This window comes from Coturnix japonica, chromosome 4 (genome assembly GCF_054131305.1).
Source record: "Coturnix japonica strain WE chromosome 4, WE-NBRP24, whole genome shotgun sequence".
In the NCBI taxonomy this organism is placed as follows: domain Eukaryota; kingdom Metazoa; phylum Chordata; class Aves; order Galliformes; family Phasianidae; genus Coturnix; species Coturnix japonica.
The window spans coordinates 67,711,620-67,724,222 of NC_140666.1; the positions used below are offsets into that span (position 1 = coordinate 67,711,620).

Sequence of the window (12,603 nt, forward strand, 5' to 3'; positions counted from 1 at the left end):
TATGGTGGCTCCTGCCATTCTCTCAGAATTCTGGTGTAGATGGAAAAATAGATCCAAAAGATACTGTGGAGCTAAAGAGAAAGGTTAAACAAGGAGACTCACAGAGAGAGAACAAGTACAAAACCACTCTATTTCTTTAGGAAACAGAGTAGCAGTGTAATTCCCCATGGAGTTAACATCAGTTGACATCATGGCCTTAACACCAAATTCATGAAGAAGTTACAGAAATACAAAAGAAACTTGGAATAAAACACATTTTGCACTTTACTCTGCATTTGCAAGACTTTTTGTCTCCCTGTCATGATGTACCCTGCATGGGTCCATATGCCAGGGACGGGGCTGTCTGGATTGAGGGTCTCCAGTATAGAGCCCCCTGTAGCTGCAGAGTGGTCTGTGGATCAGCATTTCCTTGACCTGATGCAAAGGAGGAATATGGACAGCTGTGTGTCCCTATTGCATCTCTGTCCCCAGCAGCAGATGCATCTGGAGCAGGGACTAGGAATGAGCACCTTCCTGCAGTTTACATGAATCCTTGTAACAACTGCTTGCTACCAGCACCTTCAAAGACAGCTGGGGTATGTGATTTTTCAGTCACAAAATGCACTTCTGTCATGAGGTCAAATGTCTAACAGCAGGCCTCTGAGGCTGTCTGTCTTGTCACAGTCAGCTGGAGCAATCAGCCAAATCAGAGAGGTAATGCACCTTTTGTTACATAACTAGCCATACAATTTTATAATTCAGTATGTGAAATGCCGATGGCATTTATTATGTCAATTAGGATGAGCACATGTTTAGGAAGCATTTAAGAGTCAATCATAATTGCTTGCACTGTCTTGCTTTGGCCAGATGATTGACTTCCTCTGAGGAGGTAGAACGTGCGTGCTGGAGAAGCAGTTACCCACTGCCTGTCTGTTTTGTTGCAGCTCTCTCTTTTGTGCATAGAGTCTGAGCCTGTGGTTCTGCTATAAAGGGTTGGTCCAAGCCTGAGTTTATCAAGCTTCAGATAAAGCAAGAAACTGGAATTATTACCTCCACCAGCGCAGTGCTTGACTGCTTGAGGCATGCTAGCAACAAGACTTCTCTTTGGTACTACCTTCTGCTAAGGTAAGCTCACTCATAGGATGTGCTACTTGTAAGTGTGGGACGGTTAGCCTGCCAACATGTACTGCCTCATTCAAAAGTTCTTTTTGGTCAAATCTCATCCAGCTGTTCTTAATATCCTTAAACTACTTCTGGGCTGGAATTTCTCATTTCAACATGCTGAGTAAAGTTTTGTATCCACGAAATCGTCAGAGAGAGCAATTAATGTTTGTGTGGGCGTGCGAGAGACAGACAGATGAAAAGGCAGGACGTATTTCCATACATTCCAAACAGAAGTTTCAGATACATAATTCCACAACAAAAAAACCCCTTTTTTTCCAGCACTGGTTGATTCTGTAAATTCCAGCATGAGCCACAGAGAAAACTGTCTTTTCAAACAATCTGGTTCTAGTTTTTAAAGTTATTGTGCGTGCAGCACAGTATGACATTTCTGTTAGGTTTCACAGCTTGAGCCATAACTTGAAAAGTTGGGGTTATTCACCTACTGCACTGTACTGTCGGATTTCTGTATTCAGTTGGAAACGTCTTTCATCACTAAAGGCTGCAAAGTGCTTTGATTCTTCTAAGTTCTGAGAAGGAATTTTTGACTAACAATAACTTGGAAAAATCAACAGTCTGAGAGCTGGGGCCAGGCAGAAGAGAGGTTTTGTATCTCCTGTTGCTTGTCCTAGAGGCGGTCTGTGCTGATATGCTGAACTTTTAATTACAAATATTCTCCTCTAAGAGCCAGCTCTGATAATAGAATAGTAGAATTCTATAACAGTTCTCTAAGTCTTGCTTAGAATCCTAAATTCTTATCTGCTAAATCAATATTTTCAAGATCTCTGACTTATCTCTAGCTACTGACATTTTACCTGGAGGTATGCAGGTTGTCTGACCACTGCAGATCTCCACTAGAGATGGTCTGCTATTGATTACATGTGAATCAGAGGGGAAAATGCTGTGACTTTGCTGTTGGTAGAACAGATTTTAAAATAAGGAACTGGGGGGGGGAGAGGGGAGGGAAGAGAGAGAGAGATAAATACACGTGGGACAAAAGCTGGTCCTAAGACATTAAGATAAGCTTTTTATGTACCTAAATGGTTTATAGCCTTCCTATGACAAAGTCTAGAATCCAGGAGGGCTGTTTTGTCCAATTTGCCCAAGGTTAGGGCCAATTATTATATGATATTCTTTATCCAGATCTCTGGAATGTGAATTGTTGTGTCTTTGCATGGATGATGCTATGCAGTATGTATTACCACAGAGTGGGTCATTGTGTGATGTCTTCTGAAACCATTTTCTAGTATTTTGAAACAAAAGGCTGCCCAGTGGCCTCCAACATAAGTACTGCCTTTAACAGGAAAGTCAGTGTAGCCCATAAAGAGCTTCAGTCAAGTGGATGCAAATAGTAGCACAAAACACAGTGACTAGGAGGCCTGCTAGCAAGAAGGATGTCTTGATGAAAGATGATGAATTGAACCAGCATTACAATTTCCTTTATTAAAGGCAAAGGGTTTTATATGAACATTCAGACTTGGGGCCTCATTTCAGGACTCTGAATATTGAATGATTTTGCAACCTGGGTTCTCACTGGGGCAGCTGGGGCTCGGCTCTCCTGAGCCAACTGCTCTCAGCCTGGGACCTTCTGCTGGAGTGTGATGGAATCTTTCAGCTCCCTCCTGACTGACATCCTGGTGTGGGTGAGCCACTAGATGGGGACAATGCCCACAGCTCCCATCCTGCTCACACTCAACTTCTGGGCTGAGGAGTCATGAAGGAGTTAACTCTATGCAGGCTAAAGTGCAAAGTCTCCCAGTAATTTCATGTGGCTCCTTTGCAACACTGGGAAGCAAGAAGTCCATCTCCTGGCTCTCAGCAGTAATGTCATGGAGCAGTGTCCCTGTAAGAGTACAGAGCAGCCCCATGGCCAGACTGCACCCTTCCTGTAGCAGGCATCGCCTTGTTCACCTTGACCCTGTTCACTGCTTTGCCTTTCACCACTGCAGATGTGAGCTGGTTGCTGCCGTTCCAGGCTCTGCCTTAGTGTTTGGTCTTCAGGTACCTGTTGATTCCTCCTGCTGTTATCTGCTTTCCTGCTGCCTTTCACCACCCAGTTCTTTCAGCCCTGGCTGCTCATTCTGCTGAAGCATTTTCTTCCTCTTACATACTGTTCACCTGCAGCCCCTCCAGTACCTAGTTAATGTTTGACGAGGTGGCCAGCCAGGTGATGAAGGTGCTCTGATTCAAGCTCTAGCTTGTTTACTTTTATCATGGGGACGTGGACCACCTGTGTAGCCCCAGCACACACAGCTCTCTATGAGTTGAGGTGATGCCTTTGCCTTGCTGAGGCCAAAGGTGTGGACACCAACTGCAGATGGAAGCAGGACTGCTTCCCCCCTTCCCTTCTCCTCCTTCCCCAAGCATGGGCCTCGAAGAGGACACTTTCAGCCAGGTAACAATTGCCTTTATTCCCTCTGCTGTGATGCACAATCTGCCTGTACAGTGTTTCTTGATTGAAGTGTGCTTGGTTACTGATGTTAATGCAAGATCAGCAGATCAAATTTACATCCCCTTTTCCCTCTCTTTTATGCTGCCCAATAAGAACTGCTGAACACCAAAGCTTAAAGCTTCCTAAAAGGACATGAAATTAATTATGTAACTGTGTTATGACAGTGCATAAATGATAAAAATAGAAATGACTGCAAATACTGCAAAGAACTTCTGCCTCTGGTCAAATCTGTGTCACAACTCAATTCAGCACCCTCTGTGCTAACTCTTTTGGTGGTATAATTACCTCCCAAAGACTTCTTGTGGTTATTTCATTGCTTGTGTCCAGTAACTTTAAAAGGTTTATAGTGAGTGATCCCTGACCAGATAAGCCAGAAAACTTTGATGGATTTATATATTTTTTTCAGATAGGGAAATAAGTTATATTATTGTCTACTCTAAGTTTTCTAAATCATGAAGGCTAGAAGACTTGAGCGCTCCTCAAAGTTCAGTGTCTGCTATTAGTTAACATGGATGGTTCTGATTCTCTGCACTGCAGCAAGTATTAGTAATTTATGTTGACATTGTAAATTCAGATAGAGTTCCCCCCACACACTCTTTCTTATTAGCAACACATTATTAGCATATTGGGCCCATAAAGAATGTCTGTAATGTGATCAGGAGAGTCTGGAAACTTTTAGGGCATAGCACAGGGCAGAACTTGTGCAGCCGTGTTCTTATCCTTATTTCTTTAATAGTTACAGTATCCTTCTCTAACTATTAAAATTTTTAAGGTTGGGAAAGACCTCTAAGATCATGTTATTAACTGTCCACCTGCTACCAGTACTGACACTAAACCATGTCTCTAAGTACTGTATCTACCTTTCCTTAAACACCTCCAGGGACAGTGACTCCACAACCTGGGCAGCCTGTTCCAATGCATCATCAGTCTTTCCAAGAAGAATTTTTTCCTACTATCCAACCTTTCTTATAGTGAGGGACACCAAACTAAATGCAGCACTTGAAGTGTGGCTTCACCAGTGAGATGCTCAGGTCAAGAGACAGTGTGTTTGCCACTGCTTCCAGAGTGAACGCACTAGGCCTGTTATAAGGTAGCTTACATATATTTCAAATTGTGTGTTTTAGCTTAATAAGATTTATTCCAGCTTGTTACATGCCCTCAGTACCTGAATATTTCAAAGATGGCTTCGTCACTCAAGATCACTAGATGAAAAGTGGCAGTGACCAGATCCCCTACTTCTCCTTAAGCAGTAGACTCCTGCCCGACTTCACAGCCATTTTAACTACAGGATTGCTAGTAATACACACAGTGTATGTCTGATTCCATATCTGTTCAGACCATCCCAAACCTCTACACAAGTGAGGGATGCTGACATCAGTGAATACTCCCCCCTCATTCTGTGAAATGCAGCTGCTAGCAGATCAAAGCTGTGCAGACCAGCATGCAGTCACCCCACTCTGCAGAGAAGCTGGCTGAGACCTGCCTAACAGGAGTCACTTGGTGGACCCAAACTGCCCCCAGCTCATCAGCAGCAGCTGGATGTAGCCCCCAGGACCTGAGTGTGATCAATGCAAAAACTGGTGTGCTCAGCCTGTGTCTGCTTTCAGAGATTCCTTAAACTATCACTATAAAATGTTCCATTCAGCACTTGTACAAGGTATATTCTAAGGGAAAAGTATCTTTGAATGTTCCTAGCAAGACTGGAATAAAAACAACAGTTATCTATTGTTCAAGTTACTGTGATGTACTCGTTATTTCTTTGCTATTATTATTCATATTCTTGTTGGTGTGTGTGTGCTACAAGTCCTTCAGTGGATTTTTTTTTGCGACCGCTTTGCTACTTCTGGAGCATCTCAGTGTCTTCTTTCTTAGTTAGGGTTGTCAGCACTCTAGAATGATATCTCCTGTCTTTTTCTTGTTTCGTTTTGCTGTGTGCCACTTACATAGAGCCAACTAGTACTGTTTATAATTCCTAGTTTCAGACAGTGGGTGGGTTTTTTCTGCAGAATTCATCTCAAAGACATGTACACAAGGTTGTGATAAATATCTTTGCAGAGGGGAACATTTGCTGCTGTACAGAGTACTTTAAATATTCTATTAAAAAATTCATGTAGGGGATAATTTTAATTCAAATGAATTCACCACTAATCAGGAGGCAGAGCGTATGCAAAGTGTATGCAGAGCTTAGTCTTGCAAGCAAAAAATGTTATTATACACTCAGCATAATAGCTGCATAAGAATAGGATCTAACAAAGCACTGAAGTGAATGTTTGACATTCAAGCATCTGGATAGAGTTAGTAGGGCTATAATTTTACCTTTATGTCAGAAAACGCCTGCCATGTTGAAGCCTAATTTCTCAGGTTTAGAGCCCAAGAGCTTTACATAAAAATATGGTTTGTTTTTATTTTAAATGAAAATGTGCTCTGTCATAGTCACATCTTTTTTTATATATATTCTTTTCCTTGTTTGCCCTCAGACGTGGGTGTCTGAAGCTGACAAGTTGTCTCAGCAAATTAAGTCAAGCTGGAAGCAAGAGCACAGTGCTATGGTGGAGCAGCAAATAAGATTTACATTTTCAAGCAGGAATAGTAATTAGGCCATTGCATATTTTATATCTTCATGTTTATTTTCAAAAAGATGGATCAAAATAAGCATAGATGTAATGAGACGTAAGTGCTCCAACAAGCAGTCAGGGTTCATCAAGTACATCAAGCTACAAATTACTGTACAGTTTTGCTGCCACCCACTGTGTTTGCATCCCTGAAATATCAGCAGGCAGGTGCTTTGGTCAGAGTTGTAATTAGATTTGGGATTATAACACTAACTATTAAGGGAATAGGCTTAATTTTTGTTCATCGGTTTTGAAAATTGGATGGATGAACCACTGCTATGGCAGAGAATGGTCTAGAGAGGACCCAGACCCTAAGCCTCAGGCAGCCCTCTGTGTGGCTGTATACATGGTGTGGGCTCAACTCACTGCCTTCCAGCACCATACAGGTGACTCAAGCAGCGACCATTCTCCTTACCTGTGTCTCTGCACACATACTGCAAGGTTCGCCTATGCATGGTGCTGCTTTTCCAACAGAAGTAATGTGATCACTATTAAAAAAGTCAGATGACTCAGGCTGTAGTCGTATGCTGATCTAAGGTCGTTGACCATTAAAGGTCTGTAGTATTTTGTCTATTTTGACAGTGAGAGTAATGTGTCAGCTGAGCTAGACTTAAGAGCAAAAAAGTCACCGGAGTTCAAATATGCTTTTTCTTCTCTGTTTTATCCTCCCATCACAAAGATGCCTTCCCTAAAAAATGCTGAGTACTTTATATCCAGGTATGTACCATAAATAAGTTCAGAGAAAACAATACAGAAGGTAATTTTGTTTTTCTTTCTTCCCCACAGATCTGATGGCACGCAAGCCTTGCTGCTCTCGCAAATAGAAACCGGGTTGGGTGCTTTTATCTGCCCTCTTTTGAATTGCATCAATTCCAAGTAGAAGCCAGAAAGAAGAAGAAGAAATGGAGAACTCCCCACCACTCTGTGTCACCTGTGGCCAGGCACATTTACCAGAGGAAAACCATTTGTACAGCTACACTGAAGAAGTAGATGATGATCTGATCTGCCACATTTGCCTGCAACCTTTGCTTCAGCCATTAGACACGCTCTGCGGTCACACCTTCTGCACTGCCTGCCTTACGAACTTCCTCTTGGAAAAAGACTTCTGCCCCATGGACCGCAAGCTGGTGGCTCTCCAGAATTGCAGGAAGTCCAGCATACTGGTGAATAACCTCCTGGACAAGCTAATGGTTAGCTGTCCTTTTACAGAACACTGCTCAGAGGTTGTGCAACGCGGTCACCTCGAACAGCATTTCCAAACCCAGTAAGTTTTTGTTGAGATGGTGGGGCTTTTTCATTGCACTGCCTTGTTCTTAAGGAGATGGAGAAGTATCAGCAATTAACACTGATTTAAATGGACTGTTAATGTAAAGAGAGATTCATCAGTTTCAGTCCCTGGGAGCACCTATGCTATCAGGTTGGAACTGAGTTAGTACTTTATGATGTCTCATGGACATTTAGAGTCTAATCCACCTAAGGTACTTCATGCTGTCATTAGCCATTCTGGGCAGATACCTTTGTGCTAAGCTGCATGATGGAAGCGTGTATTTAGCCATCCAGAGAGATCTGTGAGTTTTAGGAAGCTGAACTATCATAAATATTTCAGTCGTACTACAGCTTTTGTAATTGCCCTTTCTTCAATCCATTTTTGAATCACAAATGACCTACATGTGAAGTAGAGCAGAAAACGTCCCAGTTTGGTGCTGGCCTTTAGAGCTGAGGCCTCCTTTATTCCAGGTGCATACTGGCCCCTTGATGGTACACAGGGGCTCACAGAGGGCAGCCCAGCCGCCATGGCCTTGCTCATAGCCACCATGACAGTGACCAGCTCACTCAGGGGAAGCATCCCCAGGGAGCAGTTAGTTCCTTTGCAGGGGGAGAACCAAGGGTCAGTGGCCCTCAGCACTTCCATCTGCCCAGGAACATGCAGATTTCTTCCTCTGCAAACACACACAGCTTCTGTTGGCCAGCGTGCTCCTGGGTGGGCATGGCAGTGCTGATGGTCAGAGCATCTCTTTCCAAACCTGAGCTGTACTGCAGGTTATTGGTGCCAGCAGTATCTCAGAACATACACAGTGTGCTAGGGAACCCCATAGCTGGCAGTGGCACTGTGACCTAACATGCAAATACAACCCCATTCCCTAAGGCACTTGGATTCCTAAGAGGAATTTATTCAAGATTCTTATTGTGGAACTGGCTGATGGTGCAAGAGGTGCTGCCAGCCATGCTCCACAAGGTGAGCTTTTGCTGCTAGAGAGAGAAATTAGCAGGATTATCTGCTGTTTTCTGCCTCTGGTTAGTAATTCTCTGACGTACCACAAATATAGATTTCAGCAGTGATGCAGGTAAAGGGACTGACAGGCTGCTGTGAGCTGCTGTCATAGAGATTATGTTGCTCTACAGATTGCAGCTATAAAATTTTCAGCCCCTAGTGCAAATACCCTTTCCTTTTGCTATATGCAAGAGCTGCTCTGAAAGTAATGCCTTCTATTTTGTTAAGTTGGCCCATGACATTAGAGGCAGATGTTGGTGGTATGGCAGTAGAAGCTGAACCTTCCCACCAATATTCCATTGCATTTTGTTGCCATGTGACAGATGGGAGCAGAGGGGCAGTTTGACAAAGTGGCATCTGTTCTGGAAATGTGTATGGAGAAAAAGTGTGCCACTGAATTCCTCCGTGAGGGAAAAATTGCACCCATGGACATTTCATCAACACTTGCTGAATGTTATAGAGACCAAACAGTGCATGTGAGCACAGTGAGTAGGTGGGTGGTGTGTTTCAGCAATGACACTACCATAGCAGCTGAGAAGCAACAAATCTGCAGATTTTTACCAGTGACTTGCAGGTTTTTCTTCATCACAGATGAAAATTCATAGCTAATCATGGTGACCATGTTGAAAAATAGTGTTTTCTAGCTGAGAACTTCCTCTATCAAACTGTATTATTGCGCTCTTTGAGTCTATTGTAGTTCCTCACTTGACCTGAATCCAGTAAGACTAAGAGAAGCTGGTCAGTGACACATGCCCACAGCCTTTCTGCAGCTCCTCCCCCACGCCAGGCTTTCCCAGCCAACTCTCAGCTTCAAAAGCCCATGGAGGGACTGGAGAGGAAGAGCAGTGGTCTCCCTGCCTTCCACATCCTAGTGTGCATCCCAGAACAATACAAGGTCATGCTACACAAGCTGTGGCTTCTTTGCTGCCACTAATGACTGTATTTTCCATTTGCTTCCTTATGGAATGGTTAAATTTTCTTAAGGCCAGAGAGCAGAGGTATTTAAAAGATAGAGAGTACTTTTGCTGTTGGGTGTTTCAGTAAAACCCATGGGTTTTTACAGTGTAAGCCAATTGAAGCCTCCCTAGGGGCATGCCCTCAATGGCTTTCCCACCCATGAGAAGATTTAAGAGGAAACTGTGTGACCCATAAAGGAGACTTTTGAAACGTTGTGTTTGCAGAGCTTATGTGGTACATTTATTGTTTTCCACATGCAGCTTTTGTTAATAATCACTGAAGGCATTTCATGACTCTGCAGAGATGCAGAACCCACCCTTGCCACCCCACTCCCAACTCATCACGGTGCCAGAGAGAAAGGCACCATGCTCTTCAGCCACAGCTCCAGCATGCCCAGGCAGATGGATGCTGTTCTCTTTAACACTGATGAATCAGTAGAAAAGACATCTCATTTTGTTGATTTTGATAATAACATAAATAACAATAACAGTGATAATACTCACACAATCTGGTTCCTGTGAACAGAATGACTCAGGTGCTAGTGAAAAAATCTCGACTAAACATGCTCTATGTTCCCAGGGAATAAATCAGGCTCTATGAGAGTCACCAGGGCAGTCGTCAGCCCTTGTGTTTCTTGTACAAATCGGTCTCGGACCAATCTGAGCTTGCCCTGCTCGGAGATGGGGTCACTGATGGGACAAGGTGAGCTTGTTGTGTTTTATGCTTTGTAATTGAAAAGAGAACTTGATTTTTTTAAAACACCGGTTAGCACAGAGTCTACCTATACAGCCTTATTTAAAACGTTTGCTCTTTGATTCCTTGGAAGAAAAAAAAAGGGAGGGAGAGAGAGAGAAAGAGAAGAGAAATGTCCTTGGTTTACTACATGATTTATGTTTGCACAGAGACATCCGACTGGATTTTGGGAATTCAGACAGCGATGCAGACAGGCAGCAGTTGGCTGCAATCCTTTGCAGTGTTTTACTTTAAAAAGGTGTGGTCTTCTGCTGTCGCCTGCTTCCCAACTCCACGGGGGGCACGTTCCCCCCTTGTCAGATGGCTACACCCTTCCGTGATGCAGCTCGCTCGTAACCCATCTGCTGGTGGGCAGTGATGTAAACCTACCAGCTGCCTGCGAAGAACCACTCTGAATCGTGCAGGAGGCAGGTTTCTTCCCTGAGCATCGCTCTGCTCTGCAGCATAAGTCACTGTCTCGCCAAGCACGCTGTGCTGTCCCTAAACCCTCACAACTCCCCGTCTGAGAGTCAGATCAAGTAATCCTCTTACAGGTCAATGATTTTGCAGTGTAGCCTCGTTTATGGGATTTAAGCTCAATTCGTAATGTGCTACCGTTGCGTTGAAATGGGAAGGCTGGCTTAGAAGGGGCTTGGCCGGCACGAAGCTTCACGTTGGGTGTCCCACCCGCACAGAGCGAGCGGGAAGGAGGAAACCTGGCAGCGGTGCCGTCAGCGCTGGGAATGAAGGCTCTCCTGCTACTGGTCCTCCCCTGGTTAAGTCCTGCAAACTACATAGACAATGTGGGCAACCTGCACCTCCTGTACTCCGAGCTGTGAGTACGCGTGGTCCTCGTGTTCTGTCTGTCTGTCTCACCATAGTGGTGGGGAGGTTCTGGCCATGAGTGTTGTGGAGTCTGTCTGTCTGTCTGTCTGTGCCTGAGTGTTTGCATGAAGAAAATCAAGCAACATCTTGCCTGAAAGAAGGCTGCAAACCGGCTGCTTTGCATCTCACAGGCTAATAATAGCAATACGTCCCCGCTGCTTTCTGCTCCCTGAGCATGGAAGCAGCCAGGGCGTACAGAGGTTTTTTCCTTATTGACTTGCTCTGTTGTGCCAGCCTTTCCAGTGGTTGTTGGGTTTGGTTGTTTTTCCATTTCTAAATTTCAGACTCTTCTGTACATGCGATGTATAGCTTTGCTTGGGAACTGGGCGCAGAGGAGGACATCGTGATTGGCACCCTGGTAGAGCGCTCGCCATGTGTACAGGCATAATGCTCTGTGTGTAAATCTGCATGCCTGGAGCAAAATGCTGAGAAGCCTTTCACCAGAAATAATTCACTTGAGACAGGAAAGAAATTTCCAGTATTTGGTTTTTTGCCCACAGCAGAATGTTATTTTCTCTAGAATGCAAATTTAAATGTTGTTATCCGTGCATACATCTTCATGCCTTAAAAAGGAATCCCAGGCAACCCCATAGCTAATCTTTCCAACCCATAAGGCAAATACTACGTGGTATCATCTGTAAATGATGCTAGTTTGATTGTGCTTGAATGCTTTTTCATTGGTTAATAGGGCCTTTAAGAGTAAAAATAGGTATGTGCTTCAGTATGTTGATGTTTCGTTTGTGATTTAGCAAATTATATATTCTAGAGATGATGAGTGAAATGGCTAATTCTGCTTAAAAATCAGAAATGCCTGTATTGTGCCTGCAGTGGAAATGATTCATTAACAGTTATGATTAGTACCAACGAGACAAATTTCCGAATATTTTGGTCTCTGCTGTCACACAAAAATAGCAATGTTTTTCTGAAGCAGAAAGTCCCCACTTGAAATGCTTGTCTCATATGCACTGTACCTATTAATAATTTATTCATTCTTTGTACAACTGCTCAGGATTTCTGTATGCCTTGAGTGCTTTTAAATGTTCGACAGACTTGGTTCTGAGGGTTGCAGCTATGCCCTCATTTCAATTAATTGGCATTTTGTTAGAAATATTAATTAAAAAAAATAAAAGAAACCAATGAAGCTAAGCAGGCTACAGGGGCAATCAAGCTCAAAACAGAGCAGATGAACATTCATAATGGAAACAATGGCATCTGGGATGTCTAGTTTCCAGGAAAACAAACTGATGAGATTAATCAGAGCACAGGCGCTCACAGCATCCTTGCTTTTCTTGGGGAATTCAGGTTCACTGCCTCTCCCAGGACAAAGGGCTGTGATGCACAGTAGCTGTACAGCGCTTGTTTATTTAGCCTTCTAACCCACAGGGGTGCTGGGCTCGTGGATGTAGGCAGTCAGTCTTAATGGAGCAAGTGTGGGCTTGGACATGCATCTTGGGGTGTCAGCAATGGGAAGTGGCACATCCTCTGAGCAGTACCCAGCCTTGGATTTGCCCCATGCCCAGGGCTGTGCTTGCTGCAATGTTGCTGGGGCTGAC

The 12,603-nt window shown here is 43.8% G+C and overlaps 1 protein-coding gene across 9 annotated transcripts in view; it reads left to right on the plus strand.

The window, feature by feature from the left end:
- The first annotated feature begins 971 nt into the window (after positions 1 to 971).
- Positions 972 to 12,603, plus strand: part of LNX1 (ligand of numb-protein X 1) — a 65,061-nt gene continuing 53,429 nt past the window's right edge. For 4 of the 9 annotated variants that reach the window (XM_032444073.2, XM_085545427.1, XM_015862271.3 and 1 more), the window contains exon 1: positions 10,546 to 11,000. In XM_032444073.2, the coding sequence (XP_032299964.1) occupies positions 10,909 to 11,000 (92 nt within the window). In that variant the 5' untranslated portion in view covers positions 10,546 to 10,908. Of the gene's footprint in view, positions 1,105 to 2,908; positions 3,536 to 6,990; positions 7,469 to 10,545; positions 11,001 to 12,603 lie in introns of those variants that run through there. The other 5 variants (XM_032444069.2, XM_085545425.1, XM_085545426.1 and 2 more) reach the window with 3 other exon arrangements.